At 37.8% G+C, this 27,967-nt stretch overlaps 1 protein-coding gene across 2 annotated transcripts; it reads right to left on the bottom strand.

The window, feature by feature from the left end:
- Window positions 1-31: 31 nt before the first annotated feature.
- Arl5b (ADP ribosylation factor like GTPase 5B) lies at window positions 32-27,242 on the bottom strand. Of its 2 annotated transcripts, none has more exons than XM_048367484.1 (6): window positions 27,205-27,242; window positions 10,592-10,652; window positions 8,240-8,387; window positions 4,827-4,910; window positions 3,723-3,874; window positions 32-1,753 (listed from the first exon to the last, which is right to left on the bottom strand). In XM_048367484.1, the coding sequence occupies exons 1-6, from the start codon at window positions 27,227-27,229 to the stop codon at window positions 1,705-1,707; spliced, it is 519 nt and encodes a 172-aa protein (XP_048223441.1). In that variant the 5' UTR covers window positions 27,230-27,242; the 3' UTR covers window positions 32-1,704. The 2 variants fall into 2 exon arrangements, with proteins under 2 accessions (XP_048223441.1, XP_048223440.1); XM_048367483.1 differs by lacking the exon at window positions 27,205-27,242 and adding an exon at window positions 26,664-27,032.
- Between the last annotated feature and the right edge of the window lie 725 nt (window positions 27,243-27,967).

Below are 27,967 nucleotides of genomic sequence, written 5' to 3'. Positions count from 1 at the left end.
AGCATCCACTGATTGATTTATATCTGTCTTCCTATCCCACTCTTGATTATGGTTATATTAAATACAAAATAAAACTCATCCACTACTTGGTACATAGAAAAAGATTCAAAACAAAGTTAAACAGCAATTTGTTCAGAAAACTCTTCTCAGGTCAAGGGTGCTATCACTAAGTAAAAATCAGAAAAATATAACCAAGTTCAACTACATTAATTCAATTAAATATAGTTAACTGTTTTCAGTATACCTGAAAACAGCAAAATTTAAATCAACTTATGATACAAAATATTACAATTAAATTACCATTTCTGAGTAGGAATTTTGATATTGTCATAAAATACTGAATCTTATTATCGATCCAAATGAAAAAAATACTGAAAAAAATGAAATCTTATTCTCTATGAATTTTACCCCTTTCATTATAGTAAAGTCACACCTTTGAAATAAATAGGATTGAAATTAGAATACTTGTATTCCCACTGAAGGTATGTAGTGTTTATTTTATGTATTAGCCAACAGCCTTAAAACCTCTGATCAATTATTACTGTTCTTCCCTTATTTAATTTTTAACTTGTAATTTGAAAAAAAAAAACAAAACTGAGTGTCACTGTAGACTTGAAAAGCCTAAAGTTAAATTTAGCAGTTTCCTATAACATTTTAGAGCAAGAAGCATAATGGCAAAGACATCAAGTGTTTCAAGCCTATTACATAAGATTCTCAAGCAAATGTAATGTAAGACTGTGGTTTCTTAAGTAATGGTAGAAATGCCATTTTAATAAAAAGAAATGCTTTAGCTATTATTGCTCTTAGCAGATGGAACACCTCTGGCAAATGAAACAAAATTCTTGCTGATGACAAAAGTTGTTTGTGAATTGATAGTGAAACGTATGTTCTAAGTGTCACACTCAAATTTTAGTGCTGGTATGCTCCAGTAAAATTACATATATGTTAAGTAATCTGACACTCTTAAAATACTTGATGCATCCAGTAAATATTTACTACTGAAGCTGGGCTTTCAAATGCATATTTTACCTTAATTTCTGTAATGTTGTAGATAAAAAAAAGGGAGCAAACTTAATTCCTTTACATAAATATGCAGCCTACATAATTTCTATGCAAACAGCAAACTCAAAATTACTCCATGACAAGTCATAGTGTGAGGGAAATGTAAAGGCAAATATTCATGATGTTTAATCTTCCTTATGTGCATCTTCTAAGAAGGCATTTTTAGTTATGATAAAATCTGCCCAAAAGATTAAAATGACTTACAAAGTTCAGTGATGGAGAAACTTACAAGTAGCATTTGATGATTCCACTACTGCTGTCAAATCAGTAACTATCTGGGAAGGAGGGAGTGGTGGCCAAAAATCCAAAGAAACTGGGCATAAAGATTATATGTAACAATAGTTACTAAACAAATGACAAACTTTTTTTTTAACAAGGAAATCACTGAATAATTAGAATAAGCAGAATCCTGTTGCTGAAAACAGTTACACATTATTTTCATCCAAATGAAGATTAGTGCATTAAAAAAAAAGTTAAGAAAACAGCTTTTATGTTCCAGTTCAGCTGCACTTGATTCAAGTGTTGCTTATAGAGGTTTGTGTTGTTATAAATTAAACATGCTGCTGCCTCAGCAGCCAAAAGTACTAGGAAAAATGTTCATGTCACAGAATAAATAGAGCAGTCTTTTTTTAAGACAAAAAGTTATCTCACTCCAATCCGGGATGTCATCCACTCCAGACCTTGGCATAACCTAAACAAAAGACAGAAGTATTAAAAAAAAAAAAAAAGACTTTCTACTTTACAACTGAAAATATACTTTGCAAATCTTACCTAAAGTTTAATATTACAATCATTATTTGGATAATTTAGTGACAAAAGTCAAGAAACACTATATAATGAGTAGAATTTTTTTTTTGTTTTTTTTTTTGGCCAGTCCTGGGCCTTGGACTCAGGGCCTGAGCACTGTCCCTGGCTTCTTCCCGCTCAAGGCTAGCACTCTGCCACTTGAGCCACAGCGCCGCTTCTGGCCGTTTTCTGTATATGTGGTGCTGGGGAATCGAACCTAGGGCCTCGTGTATCCGAGGCAGGCACTCTTGCCACTAGGCTATATCCCCAGCCCCGTGAGTAGAATTTTTAATGGAAGTGGTACTTCAACAAAATGATCTTAATCATCTGAGGACTGTGGCAAATTTCTTGAGTCTAGAGCTTTGACAGTTTTGTCATTGAGACTGCAAATGTCTACTTCTTTAAAATTAACTGAAACTACCAGGTGCTGGTGGCTAATACCTTTAATCCTAGCTACTCAGGAGGCAAAGATATGAGGATCATGGTTCACGCCAGCCCAGGCAGTAAAGTCCACAGGACTCTTTTATTTATCCAGCAAAAAGCCCAAAGTGAGTCAAATGGTAGGGTGGGTACCAGCCTTGAGTGAAAAAGTCAAGTAACAGTACAATGCCCTGAGTTCAAGGCCCTAGTACTAGCATGTGTGTGCACACATGCATGTGAGTGTGTGTTCATGTGCATACACACACACAAACTAATTGAAACTGAAATCATTATAGAACAGTAGCAGAACTTCTTACCCTCTTAAAATGCTTTAAAAAAAAAAACAGGAATATTGCCAGGCCACTCTTAAAAGTATTGTCAAAAAAATGTATTATTTACTTAACTCATGTAACTGTAACCGCTCTATATATCTCTATATATCACTATATATATATATTTGTGTGTGTGTGTGTGTGTGTGTGTGTGTGTGTGTGTGCGCGCCAGTCCTGGGGCTTGAACTCAGGTCCTCAGCACTGTCCCTGGCTTCTTTCTGCTCAAGGCTAGCACTTTGCCACTTCTGGCTTTTTCTATATATGTGGTGCTGAGGAACTGAACCAAGGGCTTCATATATGCTAGGCAAGCACTTCACCACTAGGCCCCATTCTCAGCCCCAATTTAAAAAAAAAAAATTTTTTTTAAAGAAAGTATGAGTTAGCTATGTGAATAGGAAAAGAATTTGAGGCAGACACAAGAATAAGTGAATAAGTTCCTAGATATAAATTATTAATGCATATAGAACGCACTGTCTTCTCCTTGGCTAAATAAATACAATCATAAAAGAAGAACATACTATGATATTATTTGTCTCAAACACTTCTTGTCTAGAAGTAGGCCCGTAAAGGATGCCTGATAATAAAGGAGATATATTCTATGGAAAGCTGAGCGCTACTTAAGTCCTTACAGAAAATATGTAATTTCTTTAAAGTTTCTTTCTTAATTCAGATAACACTACTGTTTTCTCTCACCTTAGTAAGTAAGAGAACAATTTTGGAAGGTGCAGGGTACCAGTGTCTCACGCATGTAATTCTAACTACTTAAGAGGTTGAGATGGGAGGATCATGGTTCAGCCTAGGCATAAAAGACCTTGAGATGTTTATCCTTGACTGATAAATGCTGAGGGACAATGCCCAGGCCCTGTATTCAAGCCCTAATACCAGTACAGACAGGTGTATGCATGTACACAAATATGCACACACATACACACACACACACAGAAAAACTAGACTGCAAAAACTCTGTTATTGCTTTTTTTGAACATTAAGAAGTTGGGAAATTATTAAATGTTCTAAGGTTGAGAACTGACATGGAAAAAGGCCCAAGAAAACAATTTAGCAAAAATAACTTGAGAGAAATTTCAAAGAGGGCATGCCTCCTTCCAACTGCTGACCACTTACCCTTCTCCTGTCAAAGCACAGCAGGACTGAATGTGCCATGGGTGATCCTTAATTGAACTAAGGGTGAGGTATTTAGAGATTTCCGCTGCTGTCATACACCCTTTCATATCCTGTTTATTTGCAAATATAAGGACTGCAGCCTTCCTTAAATCCTGCAATCAATACAAAATATTCCTAAGAGGTGAACTATTATATGACAAACTTGAATATGGAAGCAGGAGGGTAAGAACTTAGGTGCACAGTTAGTATGTAATGTTCCTATTTTAGAATTTTATTGAAATAAAACTAATTTCAAGAAAATTAACTGACTCATTTTATATGAGACATTAAGGTAGTAATGAGATGATTAAAAATTTTCTAATTTGGGGCCAAAGGTGTCAAAACAAAAAGAAAACAAACCTAAATTTTAAATATCAATCTGAAATTACATTATTGTTTCAAAAGAACAGATTGTGTTATATTTATACAGTGAGATTCTTTATCACTGTTAAGAGAAATAAACTGCATGTATTAACCTAGCTAAATATCAATTTTGTGAATAAAAGTACAACTTACATAAAATAACATAAGCAGAAAATATCATACCAAGTTTTGAGAATATGAAATACACACTTCACATTTGTACAATTTAATGTATGAAAATGTAATGAAATTTTAAAATGTGCATAGGAATAAAAGGACACTAGATATTTGATATTTAAGATACTAGATACCTCTGAGACAGAAAGAAAGTGATCTGATTAGAAAGGATTTTGTACATTACTAGGTACAGGAGTGTGTTTTTGTAAATATTGAGAACTAAGTGATCTAAAAGTACTAGTAAAGAATTTTCAGTTATTATGAACACTTGAGAGAGACATTTAAGTTTTACTTTCTTATGACTTTACCCTATCAAGCTTTTCAAGGCAAAAATAGTGGGTTTAACCTTGAAAAAAATTTGCAGTTAGTATGGTTTCCAGATATATTCATGACTTTCAATTTTAATAAAGCTTTACTAATAATGAAATAACCAACATTTTCTCCCCTTTATAAGGTAAAAAAGCAAAACCAACAGACAGAAAGCTTTACCCCATTATTGTCTTAAAGATTTGCTTTGAAATTTACCTCATGAGCCAACATTCTGTATAATTCTTCTTTTGTAATAGCTAGTCGTTCCCTGTCAATGCTATCAACAACAAGAATGATGAACTAGAAGACAATTCAAAAACAAAGAGAAAATTGACTGGTATGTTCAAAGTTTTCTGTAAAATTACTGAAATGAGATAAACAGTTTCTTCACATGGTATCATCATTACTCTAAGACATGTAGGCTTCTTCATCACACAGGGTTGAAACAAACAAGCAGGAAAATACAAATATTAATACACAAAATGAGTTTATACCGCAATAAAACTGTAACCAAGCTAATTTTAAAGTTGTTGCTTGAATAGGTAATACTATGCAATATAAGATTTATTCTTTTTTAATTTTTTTTGGCCAGTTCTAGGCTGTGAACTCAGGGCCTGAGCACTGTCCCTGGCTTCGTTTTTGCTCAAGGCTAGCACTCTGCCACTTAAGCCACAGCGCCACTTCTGGCCATTTTCTGTATATGTGATGCTGAGGAATCAAACCCAGGGCCTCATGTATACGAGGCAGGCACTCTTGCCACTAGGCCATATTCCCAGCCCCAAGATTTATTCTTAAATGTGAGAAATAAAAGGAGTAAAAAAAAGTATTACAAATAAATATAAATAATAAATATAATAAAATATAAACATCAATAAGTAATACCCTTTTCATCATTTTTAAGATGAAACTAATTTAAATAGTTCTCTTTTACTAAACATTCTCTGTCATTTACTAAGCAATCAGTATATCTAAGAGTCTCCCACATATTAGAAAGAAAAACTAGTGTGAAAGAAAAAGAAAACTTTAAAAGAAAGCATTTTCTTTACAAAGTGAGTATCAACAATAAAAGGTCAAGAAAAAGATGTGCTATAGTGTGCTGAATTATAACATTGGAATGAGTATACTAAAGCAAGATGCAGGTGAAATTAGAATAAAGGAAGAGAACTAGCACTGGAAAACCTATTGGTGCAGGTGTACACGGCAAACATAGCAAAATAAATAAAATAAAATGAAAGCTACTTTAGTAAGGAGATAGTGAGAAAGACATCTCAATGCAGAAGAAACAGTTAAAAAAAAAGAAGAAAAAGATGAAAGAATGTAGAAATAGAAGGATGATTAGTTTGAGTTCTGTCTGGCCTACACAGCAAGCAAACAAACAAATGAACAAACAAAGCTAAAGCAACATAGAGGAGTGATATAAATGAAGACAGGATATAAATGAAGGATTGAATTAAGGAGACAACTAGACTAATCTGAATATCAACCAAGAAGCACTGAGGAAGGGATAAAGGAAAACAGAAAGAAACACAGTGAAAGAAGTATGAACCAAACATTGGGAGGCAGCTTTGTGTTAGCTCTTAGAGGTTGCCACAAAGTTATGAATCATACAAATTAAAGATGACAAGGACGAACAGTAATTAGTGAAATACAACATAGATAAGATCTGTATGTGGGACCTAATATTGCAAAGTCTACCTGACACACCAGTGTGTTATAATAATGAATACATTCTTTGGAGTACTAGGAGAACTTTTAATGCAAATAGCATTAGTAAGAATGTATCTGTTTGTGGACCCAGGACAGAGTTTCAGAGTATTTTCCAGTTTCAGCAATTCAAACAACTACCCTGTTGTACATTATGTTATGTACACATGGAATAGCTAGAATTACCTTTGGCCCCTTTATCAAAGATAACTGCTTTTCTCACACGTGGAGTTAAGATGAGTTTCGAAAGCAGGATCTGTGCTATTTATGCCAGTCCTATGCTGAAATGCACTCGTGCATCACTATGACATACACTATCTTTATGCATGTAAAGTTTTTTACGCATGTAAAGTTTGTATTGCACAAACTTACATTAAGGTAACCTATAACTATAGTATCTGCTTACCAACTTCTTCAGCCACTCCCTATCCTTAGTACCCAAATAAAATAATTAGATTCTACCGTAAGTGTTGAATATCTGTGATATACCATTTGGTTCAGTACTTAGTTCCTTAGAATGAATACATATATAAATATGTTATTACTGTACAAATCTAGAAAATACATTTTGCACCAAAATGGTTTGTATTACAGTCTTCCACCTCCAGTCTTTAAACGGTTGTATTTGCAAATAACACAATTGATTTAAGTGTACCTCTATGCCATGGAAAGTAAGAGATGTTAATTGTATTCTAGTATTGTCAAGATAAAACTCTCAACAGTATTATAACATGATCTTAAGAAATATGCCTGCATCAAGGGGAGGGAGATAAATGAAGGGAGGAATGGTGAGTGAAAACAGTCATGAGATTCAATGTACATATGTGAACATGGAACATAATAACTTGAGGTTTGGCAGTGTTGGGAGAGATGGGGGAAAATGATGGAAGAGGTGACACTGATCAAGAAGCATTGTACTCGGGCTGGGGATATGGCCTAGTGGCAAGCGTGCCTGCCTCGGATACACGAGGCCCTGGGTTCGATTCCCCAGCACCACATATACAGAAAACGGCCAGAAGCGGCGCTGTCGCTCAAGTGGCAGAGTGCTAGCCTTGAGCGGGAAGAAGCCAGGGACAGTGCTCAGGCCCTGAGTCCAAGGCCCAGGACTGGCCAAAAAAAAAAAAAAAAGAAGCATTGTACTCATAAACTGACATGTAGAATGGAAATCCCTTTGTACAACTACTTGAAGCTAACTTAAAATTTTTAATATCTTCTAAACAAGTGCCTCTAGTAGAAATAGAAGCAGAACTAGAAATATAATTGAAATTTTTTTCCTTAGGTTGATTCAGAACTAATAGAATAACAAAATAAATGACAGAGCTCTAGGGTGGCCTATAAATCCTTTGTGCATGTGTGTTCTGGTCCTGGGGCTTGGGTACTGTCCCTAGATTTTTTGGTTCAAGGTTAGCACTTTACCACATGGTAATGGAGCCACAGCTCCATTTCTGGTTTTTGGATAGTTAATTGGAGGTAAGAAATTCATGGACTTTCCTGCCCAGGCTGGCTTAGAAGAAATATAATCCTCAGATCTCAGCCTCCTGAGTAGCTAGTGATTACAGTTGTGAGTCACCAGAACCTGGGAACATTATTTTTAGTTATTAAAATATACCTCAAAATTTCATTTTATATTTTTAAAAATATTACATTAAATTATACTTCAGGCCCACCTGTAAAGTAGTGAGATCTTGGAAAAAGTGACACAATTTCTCTAAGAGTTGGAGATGGACAGTACTATGTGTATGTGAATAGAAGCTTGGACTAACACTTCACACTGTGTCAATAAAGCTCCTAAAAACTTTTGCCTTTTTTTATTTGGATCTTATTAAATAGAAGGCAACTGTCAATGTACCTTACTTACATCCTAGCTATTTTGTGTGGTTTTGTTTGGTCTTTTAAAATTCTCTACAAAAGTAATTTTGGCATACCTCTGTGTTTGAGTAATAAGTATTCCAAGATGATCGTAGTGATTCCTGACCACCAATATCCCACATAAGAAAATGAGTATTCTTTACAACGATTTCTTCCACATTGCTTCCTATGGTTGGAGAAGTATGAACCACTTCATTCATCAAGCTGTGGAAAGAAAGACACCATTAAATATTCTTTTGTAAATCCTGAAAACCTAAAGCATGTTTTATCACTATATTTTAAAATAAATCAACCTTCCTTATTTGCACCAGAAATTTAGGAATCGTTCTGTGCAAATAAAGATTGAGAAAAAGAATAATTCTTGAAAGTTGTGTGTGTGTGTGTACGTGTGAGTGTGCGTGTATGTGTGGTAAGTGTGTTGGTCCTGGGGCTTGCACTCAGGGCCTGGGTGGTATCCCTCTGCTTTATTGGTCAAGGGTAGTCTCTACCATTTTGAGCCACAGCTCCACTTCCAGCTTTTTTGGTGCTTCATGGAAATAAAGAGTCTCAAGGATTTTTCTGCCCAGGCTGGCTTTGAACCATGATCCTTAGATCTCAACCTTCTGAGTAGGTGGGATTGCAGGCATTAGCCACCAGTGCCCAGTTCTGAGCAGTGTTATTGTTTTTCTGTTTTTGTGGGAAAAAATTCCAATACTACCAAATCCTATTATCACTTACATGAGAACCAATGCACCATTATGAAAAACCAATTTCTATATGACTGTAACATCACCATTTGCAAAGTAGCCACCACTGAGTTAGGCTATGGAACATTTTTTATAGTATCTATGTGGGAAAGCTGAGACTTTTCCTAGCCATAAAAGCTAGCTCAGGTTTATTAAATTATAGTCCAAGCTCAGAAGTGGTGTCTTCTGCCTGTAATCCTAGCCACTCTGATCTCTGATCTGAGGATCAAGGTTCAAAGCCAGGCTGGACAAGAACACCTGTGAGACTCTAATCTCTAATTAACTAGTTAAAAAGCTGTAAGTGGAACCATGGCTCAAATGGTACTATGCTAGCCTTGAGAAAAAAAAAAATCATCTCTGGGGTAGCACCACACCAAGAACAAAACAAAATATATAAAATAAATTGTAAATCTATTTAATGAATACTGATAATACTATAATCCTATTAATCATTAAGTGACATCTATTCCTTCATTCAATCCATACACATGTTTATAATATTTTAAATACTATGTTGGAAGAGGCTTACAACTTTGTTAGGTGCTATGTATATTTTGAAGTTTGTGCGAAATTCTGAAGTTTTAGGTTTGATGTTTAAGTGCTAATTCCTATTAAAACACATAATTGCCAGTGAATAAAAATCCTTTAAAGGAAACTAGTTATTTAACACTTAAACAACAAGCCATAAGTAGTAGCTTTTCAGTTAAGTAAAAAAGAAAGTTAAGAAAAAGATGTATATGATTTTGGTACACTGGATATTGTATGTCTGAACTAGGGAAGGGAAAGAAAAATGAGGGAGGGTGTAACAAATTAGACAAGAAATGTACTCACTACCTTATTATGTAACTGTACCCCCTCTGTACATCACCTTGTCAATAAAATTTAATTAAAAAAAAAGAAAAAGATGGTATGCATTGGTTAATTGATTATATCTGGTAAGTTACAGATGGTGCACTTTTGTATTCTTTTGTAGTGCTAGGGATTGAACCCAGGACCTTGTACTATGCTAGACAAATACTATCCTGAGCTACAACAAAGTCCCTAGACTGATGGACTTTCAGTGCATGACAAGGTGAGAAGAGGTAAGAGCTTAGAATAGCACAGAGTACTTTATAACCATTTGTTAACATGCTTGGGATACAGAGCTACTTATGTTATTGGTGCTTAGAGAATAACATAAAGTCCTTCAATAAGTGGACTGATGGGCTGCTAAAATTTCATTAAGGAGAAGTATTAATGTGTTTTTCCAAGAGTTTCAAGTCTCTCTGCAAGTTAACTAACATGGTATTTCTGAACTGTCATCACTTTAGACAAGCCTGGCTATGTTAGACAACTCAAAAGTTCTTAGGAAAATGTAGTAATCTATTTGTTTACATGAGTCATAGTGTGAGAACTAATCCACTTTATCATCTCACCTCCCCAGTATAATATGTGGGCTTTATTTATTTTAGCTTAATATTAATTCATTCTTTCAAAGTCACAAAACAATGAGTGTTTCTTTTGGAAGCATAAAGCAGTCTCTTCTACTTGCTATTTTTATAAATTTTATGCTTGACAAAATATGAAAACTGAATGCTAAAGTTCTTCCATTATGTTACAAAAGTGAGAAGGGAATCTTTATTAATTCTCAAAACAAAATTTCAATAACTAAGAAAACAAAGACGCTTAGACATCTATACTTACAATTGATAAAGAATGGTGGTTTTCCCTGCATTATCCAGTCCCACTATAATTACTTTGTGTTCTACAAAAAGAAAACAAACCATAAACATATTACACTATTGCAAGCAAGCTACAATTACATGCTTTCAACAAAAATTATTAGTTAGCTTGCTAATGAGCATAATTTACTGAGCAACTATGAGTAAACAGTGTGAACTGTTAAAGAAGGAAACTGTGATTGTTAAGGAGTTGCCTTAAGTGAAACAGTCTACTAGAAAAACGTGGGAGATGTCATACAGAGCTTACAGTGAGTTTGGGAAAACCTCAAATATTAATTTAGATAAGACACTGTAACTTTATAAATTTAGATTTAAATACTTATCTACTTCACACACCTGCTTCAAGTCTCTGCTAAGTTAGCTATTTATCAAGTTGTTTTTAACATATGCAAGTTTTCCCACCTAACTGTACCAGGACATGTATTCCTCTCACTGAGGAATTCCATTAAAAGCTAAAATCTGCAACAGCTCCCATTACTAAGCCGCACATAACTTTGAATCAGCTTCTCCTTCCTTCCACTTATAGAAATAGAAGTAAATACTTAAGTCTTTCATGTTTTCTCAAGCTGGATTCCATAGGTGTGAGCAGATAATGTTTCTGCTATTTGTACAAGAAAAGCTTCTCTAGTCCTTTCCTCCTTCCAGTGCCATGCAACAGTCATTTGTCTCACAGTTATTAAGCCCTAGTTATCCTATGCAGTATATATTCTGCACTCTCCTGGGAATGATGAAGAGAAAATGCCCCAGACATAATCTTTCCTAGTTCAGTGTATATACAACTGTGTTTTTCCCAGGAAGAATGCTCACAAAGCTACTGGTGATGTGGAGTTGATGGGGGATAAAGAGAAAGCAATAGATCATCCTGATTACAATATAATATATGCACATCTCAAATAGCATAGTGAGACCCTTCGTACAATTAATACACACTAAAAGGGGCTGGGGATATGGCCTAGTGGCAAGAGTGCTTGCCTTGTATACATGAGGCCCTGGTTTCGATTCCCCAGCACCACATATACAGAAAATGGCCAGAAGTGGCGCTGTGGCTCAAGTGGCAGAGTGCTAGCCTTGAGCAAGAAGAAGCCAGGGACAGTGCTCAGGCCCTGAGTCCAAGGCCCAGGACTGGCAAAAAATAAAAATAAAAAATAAACACTAAAAAAGGAATAAGTACGGTAGAAGTAGATTATTCTCATATATGAAAATACAAACAAGGAACCCTTTGGAACCACAACACAGTCTATATGAAGACAATCAATTTGTACATTTCTTAGCATGTTCTAATGATCTACACTGCCTGTAATAGACATAAGTCTCCTAGAAAGGCTGTTGTCACTATAGCAGAAGCCACAGTTTGGAAAACAAAACTTGTTTGATTACAGTGTACTATAATTTTCCATTTTAACTCTTGGCTCCTATCCCTAGTTCTAATTGAGCCAAACTTGTAGTGAAGTGCTGCCCTGTTTGTTCTTTCCTATAGCGTAAGAACAAGAGTATTTTTTATTAGGGGAGGAACAAACCAAATTCCTGGCACCAGGGTTTCATTGATACACTTATAAATACTGCCTGCCTACCATCTGGGCACCACAGTGTAATAGTAGCTATGAGAAAAAAGCTACTAGTTTAAAGGAAGAAAAATCTGGGTATACATACACCTGGTGAGGAAAAAAAATGGAGAGAGCTCCAGATGGCTTATTGTTGAGTAACATTTTCAAACAATCATGCTTCACATTTTACATTATGGTAATAAAATGCCTGATGGCCGAACTCAAAATAAAGCAACATTTTGAAAGGTTAGTCAACAACATGAATGATATCGGGATATATTCTGCAAGTGAAAAACATAAGGATTTAATCAAAGCTGCATAAATTTGTAAATGGTTGATTAACTTAGTGTTTCAGATTACTTTTCTCTTAGGGTTGGTAGGGAAATCTTGCAATTTAAACAGACCACACCAATTCTACTGTTTCATGTACTATTAACCTTTAAGACAAACACAGGTCTATCTTCTAATAAATTATCAATAACCTGAAAACACATAAAACATCAACAGAAAAGGATCAACTTCATCTTTTTTAAAATAATGAACAAGAATTCAATTACCTTGGAAATTACCATTAATATCACCTATATACAAGAAAAAAGCTAGTTCAAAGGTCATACATGAGAAGCCAGCTTAAAAAAAAGTTGGAGGAGTTTCTGCATGGCAAATGACATCATAGCGAGCAAGCTAAGTAGAAAGCTTACAGAATGGGAGATATTTACTATGCATCAGACAAAGGCATCAAATCTAAATCTAAAATATATTTAGAGCTCAAAAAATTAACCTCCGTCACCCCCAAATAAACCCTCAAAGAAACAACCAAATTAATAAATGAGTTAAAGACTTAAGGAGAGACTTCTCAAAGAAGGATGGCCAAGAAGAAATGTTCAACATCTCTGGTCACAAAAGAAATACAAATCAAAATAACACTGAGATTATAATTATACCTCACCCCAGTTGGAATGGCCATTATCAAGAATGCTAGCAGAGGGGCTGGGAATGTGGCTTAGTGGTAAAGCGCTCACCTAGCATGAAGCCCTGAGTTCAATTTCTCAGCACCACATAAACAGAAAAAGCCAGAAGTGGCACTGTAACTCAAGAGGTAGAGTGCTAGCCTTGAGCAAAAAGAAGCCAGGGACAGTGCCCAGGCCCTGAGTTCAAGCCCCAGGACTAGCAAAAAAAAAAAAAAAAAAAAAAAAAAGAATGCTAGCAGGGATGTAGCAAAAAGGGAACACTACTACACTTTTGGTGGGAGCGTGAAATTGTTCTGCCACTCTGGAAAGCCGTATGGATAGAGAAGTTCTGCCAAAGACTAAACATAGAGCTTTCCTATGAACCATATGGCCCAGCATTCCCAATCTGGGGCATTTATCCAGTAAACCACAAACAAGAAAACACAAAAACTACTATTACAATTGTGTTCACTGCAGCACTGTTTACCATAGCCAAGATATGGAATCAACCTAGAAAATGGAGTACATATACACAATGGAATGCTATACTTCCATTGGAAAGAATGATATTACACTATTCATAGACTTGCAAAAAATTATATTAATCAAAGCCTGACCTAAAGAAACATAGGCTGCATGGTTTCCCTCATTTGTTGTAACTAGGATGTGTCTCTAAACCTACAAGTAAACACACTGGGTGGTAAAATACAAAAAAAATTAGACCTGGACATGGTAAGTTATACAGGATCAAGTTCACAGTGAGGCCAAGGGAGGCTATTCTTAGGAGCTGACCACCAAGGCTAAATGGCTATGTGTGTTTGATCATATAAACTGATGTTTATTGAGACGAATCCCAAGAAATGATAACCAAGAAATGCTAACAAGAGTGTTTTTCTTTTTTTGGCCAGTCCTGGGCCTTGGACTCAGGGCCTGAGCACTGTCCCTGGCTTCTTCCCGCTCAAGGCTAGCACTCTGCCACCTGAGCCACAGCACCCCTTCTGGCCGTTTTCCATATATGTGGTGTTGGGGAATCGAACCAAGAGCTTCATGTGTAGGAGGCAAGCGATCTTGCCACTAGGCCATATTCCCAGCCCCAAGAGTGGTTTTTTTTTTTTTTTTAATATCACTAAATACTGTACTGAAAATGAACCATACAACTTGGGGGGGGGGGCGAGTGGGGGAAAATGAGAAGAGATGACACTACTCAAAAAGAAATGTACACATTGCCTGACTTATGTAACTGTACCTAACATCTATACATCAACTTCACAATAATTTCTAAAGCTATTTGTACTTTTATCTAAGTGTAACCATTTCTTACATTGTCCTGTTGCATTTAGCAACTATTTGAGTACATCAATAATCCCCAAGGATTTCAGCTTGCATATACTAGTTAGTAAAGATTGAACCCATTCAAAGAACAGTGAGAAAAATGAGTGTGTGAGTGTGAGTGTGTGTGTGTTTGTGTGTGTATTTGTGTGTGTGTACTGTCTTTAAGAAAAAAAATGAATTACTGTATTGCTTTTAAGGAGCACTGAAGATTTTCTGGGCTCATACCTGCAATGCTAACTACTTACAAGGCTGAGATCTGTGGATCTCAGTTTGAAGCTAGCCTGGCCAAAAAATCTGTGAGACTTTTATCTCCAATAAACTACTCTGGAAGTGGTGCTGTGGCCCAATGGTAAAGCACTAGCTTTGGGTAAAAGAAACTCAGGACAGCACCCAGGCCCCTGAGTTCAAGCCCCAGGACAGGCATATTTAAAAAAGAGAGAGAGAGAGAGACAGAGAGACAGAGAGAGAAAAAAAGAAAAAAGATGCATAGATACATGAAGTACAAAGTTACTCAAAGTCTATTATTGTATCCAGTAATTCAACAATCTCCAATCAATAAAGAGCTGACACAACTACTATCACATAGTGATATCTGATACTTTTGATATTACCTGATATTTAAGAAGGGCCTCAGGCTTGAAAACTGTGACAGCAAACTGGTCTTGTACTGCTGTCTATTTGGTTGGGTATAATCAACAGGCTATACATAAATCTCATGCTGTGATATGAAGCACAAGTAAATCAACTAAACCATTAAGTGCCAGAGAGTTTCTGTACAGTTGCTTTGGTTTAAATGATTTCTCTAATGGATGCTATAGCTAACTAAAACAGATGTAGAAAAATACTTATGATTTGTACAACGTGAATCATCCAGAAAAATTGTTACTGTGACACAGGAGATAAGAAACATCTTCCATAATATGTAACTTGGGTTCAAATTGATATCAACAAAAGGTGAGAAGGGAAATCTGTCCCCACACTTAACCTGTATGTACTGTCAATCAGATGAACATGTAGACATTTACGATGGTTTTCAATTAGAGGAGGTTGTAGAGATTTCCGTTCCAGTAATTCTGGACTATACAAAGTGATGAGAATACTTCAACTGATTCTCACAGCATGCATGTAAACGACACATCCTTTACTTTTAACTCTTCAGTATGCTCTGCGAAAATTAGGTATTTAATTGACAGTTGAAACACTGTCAATCTCAAATAATGTTATTAGCAGGGCAAATGATTAACTCAGACAGTCCAAAACTGTGAGTTTTGAGTACATTTTGAAAAAATAGTGAGGGAAAATTTAACTTTTTTATAAACATTAACAGAATCAACCTGGCCTTTCAGAAAACAAAGTATTTGTGCTTAAGGCAGCAATGTTTTGATGGGTATGGGATATGTGTAGCTTAAAATCTTTTGTGGATAAGCAAATAATTTTACACTAAGACAGTGCTGTGACTACTGAAGTTGTAGTGAACCAAAATTTTAAAAAATGAGACAGTTATACAGGACACAGAAATATCTTCTTGGACACCATGGCTAAGAGAGAACCCTTCCCTCCGAAGTTCAATCAATGCATGCTTATAGCTATAATAAATGAACAAAAGGATCAATCTGACTTTTTATTTATTTTACTGGTTTCTCCACAAGGGAAGAGGGAATTGTTAAGCAGTGATATGGTTGGGCAGATATCATGAGTGTACTTACACAAACTAGGATAGATGCGATGGCACTAGGTGATATAATCTTAAGGGACTAATGTCATATTTTTGGTCCATTGTTGGCCAAAACATCATTAGCATTGAAAGACTGTAAATAAGTGGAGAAACCTGGTGGGCATCACCCTAAACAAGTAAGCAAAGCAAACAAAATTAGTATTGGGAAAAAACGATATCGTGTGCCTCCTGAATTTACACACAGAAGGAAGACACATCCCTTCTGTGGCATTCTTACCAAAATTACTTTAAATTGAATAAAATCAAAATGAAACTTGAGACAAACCTAAATCCTGTAAACAATTGCTTGGGATTCCACAGAAGAATCAAAATCACATAAGAAAACAAAACCCCAAAGCCGGGCACTGTTGGCTCACAACTATAACTCTAGTTACTCAGGAAGCTGAGATCTGGGGATCCAAATTCAAACGCAGCCTGGTCAGGAGTCCATGAGATTCTTATCTCCAATTAACCACCAGAAAACCGGAAATGTCGCTGTGGCACAGAGTGGTAGAGTTATGATAGCCTTGAGCACTAAAACTCGGACAGTGCACAGGCCCAGGACTGACAAAAACAAAAAACCTTAAGAACTATTCCAGATTGAACGTGCCCAAGAGATGTGGCTAAGGGCAAATTGAGACTCTGAATTAGATCATAAAAGAAAAAAATGATAGTATTAGAAAAATAAATGAAACATAAGTAATTTCTATACTTTCGTTACTAATACTATACTAATGTTAATTTTGTAATTTTTTTTTCTGTTGGGATTGAAACCAGGGACTTGTGCTTGTTGGCAAATGCTCTGTCACTTAAGCTATGCCCCACAAATCTTTTTGCTGTTTTGAGTTTGTTTTTCAGATAAAGTCTCCCACTCTTGCCTGGAAAAAAAAAAAAAAGAAGTTTCTCCACAGTATTGGCTATGGTGGTTGGGTTTTTTGTTTGTTTGTTTCGATTTTTTTTAAACAACTGTTCACTTTTACTTTGCAAGTACCACAGGAAGGCAGAGAATATCCAAGATTAACATTCAAAACAATTTAGCAAGAGTCCTTGCTGTAAAAAATGGCTGACAAAGGGGCTAGAGGTGTAGTTTAAATGGCATATTGCCTACCTAGCAAGCTCAAGGTCCCGAGTTTTAACCCCAGTGCGACCAACAGATTTTATTGTTGGGTACCAGGCACTCATGTCTGAAATCCTACGCAGGGGGCTGAGATCTACAAAATTTCAGTTTGAGGCCAACCTGAACAGAAAAGACACTGAGATGCTATCTCCAAAAGAACCAGCAAAATCCAAGCAAGCTAAGCAACTACAAGCCCTGGGTACAAAACTTGGTATTGAAAATAAATAAATAACATAGAGGGGAGAGATGGTGGCAAAAAAGAAAAACAAAATCATGAAACTCCAAAAAAAAAAAATGGGGGGAAATGAAAGGAAAATAACACCTCCTACCATGTTTGTTTTCATTTTTACTAAACTGAACAAAAGAATATGCAGTCTTAGTATAGAACACCAAATTACACCAAAGATCAACACCAAGGGGAAAGCATTAGAAAATATTACATAATGACAGTGTTATAAATCTGAATTATTGCAAAGAGGTTGGCAGTAAAATGTCAGAAGATATGATGTCAAAATATAAGAGGTAAAGGCCCAGAAAGCAAGGATGACCATATAAGAAATCGGGCTCCCAGAACAAAAAAAAAAATGTCCCTAAAACTAACCCTATACCAAATTACAAGTTGTTATCACCAGGAGTGATTGGAAAACTTAAGAACTTCAGATTCCATCTTCATGTCCAAATGGAGAACTCCGGAAAAGAACAAAACTACTGACCTAGGCCACTGGCTGCAAAAAAACAAACAAAAAAAATCACAAGTTCCTAGGAAGTTCCAGGTGGGTAATGACAAAAAGGAAGCTAGAATTTATTTCCCTGCTCTTTCTGCTATACTGTACAAGCATCTCTCCTTAGTTCTTCAATCTCTCCTCATACAGGAACTAATTTCTGGATCTGTAAATTTTTCAGAGCAGCAATGTTAGTCTGGTGATTCAGCAATTCAACATTTATTGAGTCCATTAAATATGTGAGTCAGTGATATTTGTGACTCAGATTAAATATGGAAAGGACTTTACCCTCAAGAATATTAAAGTAGTATATGTAAACAAGTACAAACCAAACAGCATCGTTAGTATAAAATGTTTGATATTGAGGTACACATAGCAATAGACTTAAGGATAATAAGCAAGATCTAGAATCCATCTTAGATAAGGAAAGGAAATGTCAGATATTCTAGCAGGTCATTCTATTTTATCCATATTATATAAGGTCATCTTCTATTATTCTATAAGAAAGTGGTGTTCTTCATTTTACTGATGAGAAACCTGAGTCTTAAATGAGATAAAATACAATGTTTAAAGATGTTTTGCCTTTTAATTCCTCAAACATATTTAAATTTCTAAAATGTGTGAATACAGTCTATACTGATACTTAAAATAGTTTGTTAGCAAGAAGTTTAGATCCTATTGGGGAAAAACAAAGTGATTTCATATTTTAACTTTTTCTCAAATATAAGAAAAAAGACTTAATAATTTCTTTTCTGCACTTGACTATAATATTCTCCCAGTGTGGTGCTACCCCACATATGTAACAACATTGTAAGTCTGAGTGTTACACAGCTAAGAGAAACCACCTCTGGTAAAAAGAAGGATGAAATAGATAAAACAGGAAGATCAAAAAGTGTGAGTGGGCCAAGCTTAGGTAACACACTCTAAGATCACAGGTCAAGATGAAGAGAAGCCCTTTAAGAGATAACAAGGGTGTACTTCCCCAACTCACAAAACAGAAAGAATTCTAAGAGTTCAACAAAAACATACTAAAATTGATCTAGAAAACTCAAATGCTGCCAAAAGGAAAGTTATGATCAGGAAGGCCATTGATAAAGGGAACAGGCAGTCTAATCTATTGTTTTAAAACTTTACTGGTATGAGCCACTGTTGCCCCAACTATTTGACATCATGACTCAGGACAGACCCAGCAAGGGAACATTTCACAAAACACTTTAGTAACTGAGATATATTTTGATTTTTTTTGGGGGGGGGGGGCGGGGGGCATAGGGCTTGACCTCAGAGCCCAGAACTGTCCCTGAGCTCCTTTCTCCTCAAGGCTGCTACTCTACCACTTTGAGCCACAGCTCTAATTCTGGTTTTTAAGTAGCTAATTGGAGATTAAGTCTCACATACTTTCCTGCCTGGTCTAGCTTCAAACTGCAATCCTCAGATCTCAGCCTCTCTAATAGCCAGGATTAGAGCCACCAGCCCCTGCCTTATTTTGATAATTTTTATTTTCAAAGGTTCATTCCTTTTTTAAATGCTGGTCCTAACTAAATTGACCATATAACTTACTCAAGTGGATTTATTTGGGGACAGTATGATTTAAGACGTACAAGTTAAACAAGTAAACTGAGTAAGTACAATGAGATGAAAAATGTTCAATTTCAAAGAGGTTAGTAAGTTTCAAATAGGAAAAGCAAAGACAATTCATTAAAAATGCAGCACAACTAATTTGTTAAAAATTAAGATAAAGGGAAAATCCTTCAATCAGCTAGAGAAAATTTCCAGGTTATATTAAGGTCAGTAAAGGTTAGAATGATACCTAAGGTTATATAAGGAAAAAAAATGGAGGCCAGAAAAGTGACATCTTTAATTCACAGATGGAACTATATCAACCTATATTCAACAAGATTAATCACCAACATACCTGCATTAAAAATGCTAGAGATCTTCTTGTTAGCTGGAAAGTTAAAAGAGCAAATATAGTAATGTGGGTACATAAGATACCAGGCCCTGGTGGCTCATGCCTGTAATCCTTACTACTCAGGAGGCTGATCTCTGAGGATCATGGTTCAAAGCCAATTCCAGGGAGCAAAGTCCATCCAATTCACCACCAGAAAGCTGGAAGTGGAGCTTTGACTCAAAGAGGTAGAGCATTAGCTTTGAGTACAAAAATGCTCAGGGAGAGCCCTGGCCCTGAGTTCAAGCCCCACAACCCTGCCCTCAAAAAAAAAAAATAAATAGAGAGAGAGAGAGAGAGAGAGTACATTTTGCCCTTCTCTTAAAAACTTTAAAGTACTTATGGCTGTTGGGTTTTTTTAAATGACATTTTGGGGGCTGGCAATGTGGCAGAGTGCTTGGAGTGCTTGCCTAGCATACATGAAACCCTGCATTTGATTCCTCAGTACCACATAGACAGAAAAAGCTGGAAGTGGTGCTGTAGCTCAAGTGGTAGAGCTTTATCCTTGAACAAAAAGAAGCTCAGGGACAGTGCCCAGGCCCTGAATTCAAGCCCATGACTAGCAACACCAACAACAAAATGACGTTTTGTTTTGCTGGACTTATGAAACAGGACAATACAGCACAAACGGCTTAAAGGGAAGAATGCAGCACTGCAGCTCCAGCATGGTACCTTTCAAAAGCACTGAAGTCTTCCTGGAGTATAAGAAGGTTATGAATATATGCTGCAATCTCTAAAAGGCTTATAAGAAAAATACAAAAGGTAGGCACCAGTGGTGGCTGCCATGCAAGCAAGCAATCCTAGCTACTCGCGGGAGGCTGAGAGCTGAGGATCACGGTTTGAAGTCAGACCTGGAAGGAAAGTCTGTGAGACTTGCCAATCAACCACTGAAAATACATAAGTGGAGCTGGGCCCAGTCTTGAGCAAAAAAGCTCAGGAAAAGTGTTAAGGCCCAGTACTGACACACATATGCACAAAACAGATGAAAAGTCAATAAATGGAATTATAATAAAAAAACAAACAAAGAAACAGAAGAGGGACAGGATAACCGTAAACAAAGGGGTATAGAACAAGAAGAAATAGGCAGCAAAATAGCAGACTTTAATATATAACCAGAAACCATATAATAAATCAAGCTGGATCAATAAATTCCATTGAAGATTCCACTTAAAATGGATCTAAAAATTCCAATTAAAGTTGTCCTAAGGATTCTGATTAAGAAAATTTCACAATGAGCTCAGAAACTGAAGATTCAGCACTATGCTCTTTAGAAGAGTTATACATTAAAACATTAAGTGGAAAAAACAGAGAAAAGATGGAAATGGAGATCATAATGTTTATTTAAATTACTACAAAAACATACATTAAAGGAATGAACAAGACTGACAACTATCTTATCCTAATGAACATTTGTAAAACAATACACACAAATGCAAAATACATGTTCTTTTAAGTGCAATTGTTATGTTGACCAAAATGGACTGGAAAGGAAGTCTCAATGCATGTGAAATAAAATGAAAATTTTAGTGTATTTCCAATCATGAAAAGAAATTATATCCAAACTACATATTTTTAAATGCCCAAGTTTTTGAGATCTCATCTCAATAAGCTAAGTATAGTGGTGAGTGCCAGTGATCCCAGTTACACAGGAGGCACAGGTAGGAGGATCTTGGCTCAAGCCTAACACCATCAAAAAGTTCAAGATCCTACCTGAAAAATATATGAGAAGCAAAAAGGGCAGAGGGTGTGGCTCAAGTGGTAGAGTGCCTGCCTGCCTAGGAAGCATAAGCTCCTGATAGCCAATTTTTCTACATCTGACCAATAGGATTTCCAGGAAAGGAAGAAATCCTAAGATGATTTTTAATTGTCCTAGGATCAAAAGACCTACATCTTCACATTGAAAAGGTCTAGAGATCACATGAAAATGAGTGAAAAGGACATGTAACAAGCTACATCCATTTGAAATTAAAAAATATCAGAGAGATCAGGGCACCTGGTGACTCAAGTCTATAATCCTAGGCAGTCAAGAAGCTGGTATGTGCGGATAGCCCAGGCAGGAAATGTCTCTGAGACTCTTACTTCCCATTAATACCAACAGGCCAAAAGTGGAGCTATGGCTCAAGTGGTACGGCGCCAATCTAGAGTAAACAGGCTCTGAGGTTGTAGCCCTACTATTGGAACCAAGTAAATAATAAAGTAGCTGGGAAAAAAACAGGGAGACAGAAAGTTCTAAGAACTAGCAAAAAGAAGGGGGAAAATAAAGATTGACATGGGCCCTCTCAACAACAATTGGAAGTTGAAAGTCAAAATGTCTTCAACACTGGAAGAAATGATTCGCAAGTCCTAATTTTATTGCCTGCCCAATTACAAGTCAAAATGGTGGATATACCATTAAGTCTTACCAATTAAGTCTCTATCATTAAGTCATACCAATAAGTCTTCAGTATTTGGAATTTGCCAATCAAGATAAACTAAAGAACATGCTTCATCAAAGTTAAAGCAAGAAGGAAAATACCTAGAATGATAGCAAAAACAGGCCCTGCCAGCAAGCAGAAGGAAACATCTGGTTTGGAACAGGATGGAGGACCAAAATGTGGGAGGGAGACACCCTACCTGCTAGATGCCAGGTGAGTTAGTTACACCAAGTATTCTTGATATTGTGACATATCTCAGCCAAATGTACAAAGAAAACTAAAACAATCCAACAATGAAAACACAGAGGGCAGGCCAAACCAGAAACTCATACTGGGATGATAAAGGGAACTGGATTTTCTCTTTTACAAGAGGACAAGTGATAATGCTTAAAATCCCATCGATGTACAGTGTTCAGATATATATGGCACCAGCAAATATAAAGAGTATAAGGCTCTAAAGACTACTTTTTATTTTAGAAACAGTGGTAGTGAGCACAGGTGGCTCATGACTGTAATCCTACTCAAGACTCTGAACTCTAAGGAATTGTGACTGGAAGGCAGCCCGTGTTAAAAAAAAGTCCTTGAGACTTGCTTCGGTGAACTAATCAAAAGCCAGAGTGGAAGTGATAGAGCGTTACCCTCCAGCAGAAGAGCTCAGGAACAGCACTCAGGCCCTGAGTTTAAGCCCCAGAACTAGCAGCAAAAGAAGTAGGAGAAGGGTAAGAAGAAGAGGAAGGGGAAGAGAGGGAGAAAGAAAAGAAACAGTATGCACGGGTTACTTTGATATAAAATGTTATGTGTAAATAAAACAAGCAAAAATACTTATAAGAGCACTCAAAATGAGTACATATGTCAGGCACTGTAATACAATCATGAATAAAACAAAGCTTATGCCTCATGAAGTTATGTCTAATGAAAGAAAAAGATAACAAGAAATGTATATTACAATGACAAGTTATGGATAAACATTACCCAGAAAATTAGCAATGACTTGGAGAATGAGTCCTAAGGAGGGAAGAAGAGTGCTTTTCTAAAGTAGTCAATATTAAGCCAATAAAAAGCCTGAATGAGGGCTGGGAATGTGACTTAGTGGTAGAGTGCTTGCCTAGCATGCCTGAAGCCCTGGGGTTCGATTCCTCAGTACCACATAAACAGAAAAGGCTGGAAGTAGCACTGTGGCTCAAGTGGTAGAGTGCTAGCCTTGAACAAAAAGAAGCTCAAGGACAGTGTTCAAGCCCTGAGTTCAAGCCCCAGGACTGGCAAAAAAAAGCCTGAATTAGTGGAGTGAACTTAACAAATGTATGGGTAAAGAATATTCCAGAAGACGGGGAACAGAAAGATAGTGTTAAGTTGTGTGCAACAGTAGCCAACGTCTATATATAAGAGAATTAGCTAAAAGGACAAACGTGAAAAGACAAGGAGATATGAGCACTTAGAAATGAAAATAAGTTGAATATCATTTAAAAATGTAAGATAAGCTGGATATTATAAAAAATAAGTGGTCAAGATAATAATTATGTCAATGTAAGCAGCCTTCTGGCTTGAAATGGAACTACACAAAATCACAGGGACTAACTCTTGTTTAAATTGCTTTACTTACAGAGTATGTGTTTAAATATACTTATCCCAGAAAAGCTTGGTGCTCTAAAATGCTACCCACAACACACACACATGAGCACACATGTACAAAAGTACAAATATTGAAAGGAAATACGGTAAGGTTAGTAGATCTTTAACACCAGTTGCACAATAGAATCACCTTTCATCCATGCCCAGACCATCTACTCCATTCTAAGATATCTAACAGCTCTTAAGTGGAGCTGTGGACATTGATTCCAACATACAATCAAAACCAGCTCTCTTTCAATTGGATGTGTAAAGTGTAATTACGCAACCAGGAAAAGTTAAACTAGTAATTAACTTTGTTGGTACATAAAACAATACAGACTAAGATATGAATCTGATCCCATTATTGTCCCACTTTTAAAATCCATCCAATGACCAATTCTTCAATATTATTACTTGCTTTTTGTACAAGCCCTCAGAGGTTTGGCTTCCTATATACCTCTCCAAATTCATTTCATTTCGCTTCACAACAAGATGTTATACTGCCAAAAAAACCCTATTTTCAGCTTCCTGAAAATGTGTCCCAACGATTTCATTCCTCTCTCTTCGCACACTAGTCCTTCTGCTTTGAATCACATGCCCCCAGCTATCATGTCAGGAACCTCTCAGCATACCAACTCTGCAGTCTTCCAGGATCCACTGGAGAAAGATTAACCAGTTCCTTCATTTTTACAAGTACCTGCTAAACAGATCACCACATTGCATCTTTCTATGTCTGTTTGTTCTACTAACTCTCTGCAAGCTTTGAGAGCAATTAAGGTTATTATCTGCTATGAATCTTTATACATCTTAGGCTTTAATTCAGAACACTGGCTTATGGACTATGCATAAATGCTGCAAGAATGAGAACAAAACCACGAATTGACAATTTCACAGAAAACTTAAAGAGCAATTCTAATTAAAACTGTAAATTTCGGGGGCTGGGGATATAGCCTAGTGGCAAGAGTGCCTGCCTCGGATACACGAGGCCCTAGGTTCGATTCCCCAGCACCACATATACAGAAAACGGCCAGAAGCCGCGCTGTGGCTCAAGTGGCGGAGTGCTAGCCTTGAGCGGGAAGAAGCCAGGGACAGTGCTCAGGCCCTGAGTCCAAGGCCCAGGACTGGCCAAAAAAAAAAAAAAAACTGTAAATTTCGGAAGCCAGAACAATTTTTGTGATTATAGAAGGCTGCCTCTGAATGTCTTGTATCAGCTCCCTATCACCCTTTAAATTTTTTATTGCCTTCCGGTCTGATTACGGAAGCCTCAAATGAGAGACAAACAATAACTAAAAACATTAAAAAAGGGAGAGAAAGGAACCTGGTGAAGTATATAGGGAAAACCAAACACTTTGGTAATTTTAATTTCTTAAACACAAATGATAATATAAACAAGTGATACTATCAATCTTTGTACTTATGTAAAACTCCTTTATATGGTGAATCGCACAGTAAGGATTTGAAAACAAACTGCTGAAAAAAAGTAAGGTACTATTGTAGCTAAGATCTCAAACTGTCGCTACTTTGAAATCGCTCAAGTGACCTTTATCTGTGATAAGTGCATACACATACACACTCGTCCATGGGGGTGTATGCACCTATGGATCTATAAGTCTGAGAAAGGCTATTTTCATATTCTTGTCAATCTACAGAATGAGAGAACTATAACCATTTACAATTGCTCCACTTTTCAAATTCAACAAAAAGATATGCATATGAATGGTTAACGGGCACCACCATCAGAGAAAAAGTAGTTCTATATTTATACCGGCTAAAATAAAACTAGTCGGCATGATGGTAATGACTAGAAAAACCATCCCTCCCAGAGAATCCCTAAGATCATAACGGCTTTTGTTCCTTTCTCTCTTTTTTTGGGAGGTGAGGGGAAGGTCGGATCTTGACTCTTTTTCCCAAAACATCACCTGTTCTAACTCAGAACAGGTTTTACAGCTTCCTGGCCCTTTGGACTTGCAACTTCTACACATCTCACGACCTGTTTCTAGACTAATTACCGACACGTAACACCTTACACATCATCGAAGGCTTTTCTTTTTTTTTTCTTCTCTCCTGAGCCTGAGGGGGAAAAGGGGTGGGGGGGAGTGAGGATGAGGAGTTCCAGAAACCCAAGTATCGGAAAAGAACTCGTCTCCCGGTCCTAAAGAGAAGGCGAAGTCCAGGATCAGGGAACGGCGCGCTGGCTCGGACAGCGGAGGGGAAAACGAAGCCACATTTGTTTGAAGGAAAAGGAAAAAAAAAGTGAAATAATGAAGAAATGAGGAGTGAAAAAGAGAAAAAGGGAAGTGGTGAAAGTTTTGGATTTCCGGGCAGACACTTTTCCAGGGACTCAACTCGGGCGCGGGATGTCTAACCGAGGGAGACGGTCCTCCGACTGCCTCCAGTCCGGGGCCGGGGTCACGCCCGCTCTCCTCCGCCGCCCCAAAGGCCGACCTCCAGGTGGGGTTCCCAGGCACCCAAAGCCTTCCTCTCGGTCCCTTGCCCTTCTCTCCCCGAACATCAACGTCTCTCCCATCCGCTTTCCCTCAGGTCTGAAACATCGACTTCTGCGCCCGGCCCCCGGCCCGCGAAGGCACTCCCCCCGGGGTCGGGGGTTCAAGTCCCCCCCCCCCCCCGAGCGCGAGGCTGCGCGCACCCCGGGCTCGGCGCCCAGGCCGCGGCCTCCCTCCTCCTCACCTTGGTTACAGAAGAGGCTCCACAGTTTGGCGAGGATGAGCCCCATCCTGAGCGCCGGGGCAGGCCGCGGGGATCCCTCGGCAGCAGGTGCCGCGGCGCCGGGCCCCCCACCGCGGCGCCGGCCGGCGGGAACGCCAAGGAGAGGCCGCCGGGCACCGCCACGCGGGGACGCAAAGCGGCTGAGGAGCCGCGGCCGTCCGCTCCGCTAGCGAGGGGAAGGAAAGCACCGCGCCGAGCCCCTACCGGATGGTCCTTTGTTCCGAACCCTTTGAGCCCAACGCCGACCCGTAGTCCCCTCGGTCTGAACCCACCTACCCATCAGAGCCTCCACCAGCCCCAAGCCCCGCCTCCGCTCCGCCTCCTCTCCGGATCCCAGCACCGCCCACCGCCGGAAGGACGACGCGTGACGTCGGCGCGCTCACGTCAGCCTATGCTTTCGACGTGGCGTTTCCTCCCGCCGCACTTCCGGTGAGTCAGGCGCGCGGGATCGAGGTGGTGGAAGGCAGTGTGGGGCCCCCTCCTTCTCGCAGTCTACCGTTACCTTGAAGCCGGGTCTGGTGGCTCATGCCTGAAATCCTAGCTACTTCGGAGGCTGAGATCTGAGGATCAGGCCAGCCTGGGCAGGAAAGAGCCTGACGAGACTCTTAATTCCAGTTAACCACCACAATGCCGGAAGTGAAGATGTGGCTCTGGTGGTAGAGCGCCAGCTCTGGCACCGCGCTCAGACTTGGGTTCAAGCCCCAGGACTGGCACCAAAAAAGTAATAAACGTTTGTAGGACTGTACCAGAACTGGTACCTTTCTTGGCCTCTGAAAACCCAGAGCTGCTGCTGCTGCTGTTTGCTGATCTCTTGTTACACTTGGGATGTTTTTCTCATTTGACCTCTTGGGTTTGTCCCATGGTTCTTATTCTGGATGGAACTGTTTGGGAGACCAGCCATAGAAAGAATGGCTATTGAGGCCACTTTGAAATTTTTAATAACATTTAAAAAAAATGAAAAAAATTTTTAAATAAAAATTTAAAAGAAAACTAGGCACAATATTGATTAGCAGAGTGGGATTCTATATTTTAAAATCTTATTAATGGGGGCTAGGGATTTAGCTCAGCAGAACAGTGCCTGCCTGCCGAGCTCAAGGCCCCGAGTTCGGTTCTCAGCTCTGGAAGGAAAAAAAAAAATCTATAAAATCCTATTAATGTACTTATTGATCTGTTGGGGAAAAAAATCTCAGTTCCTGTTTCATCCATAATAGAATCAATTAAATTGTAAGAGTGTTGTCAAGAATTTAATCAAGCTACGAACTTCT

The sequence above is a fragment of the Perognathus longimembris genome, chromosome 18, assembly GCF_023159225.1.
Source record: "Perognathus longimembris pacificus isolate PPM17 chromosome 18, ASM2315922v1, whole genome shotgun sequence".
NCBI lineage: Eukaryota > Metazoa > Chordata > Mammalia > Rodentia > Heteromyidae > Perognathus > Perognathus longimembris.
This window is presented reverse-complemented; position numbering and strand designations above follow the sequence as displayed.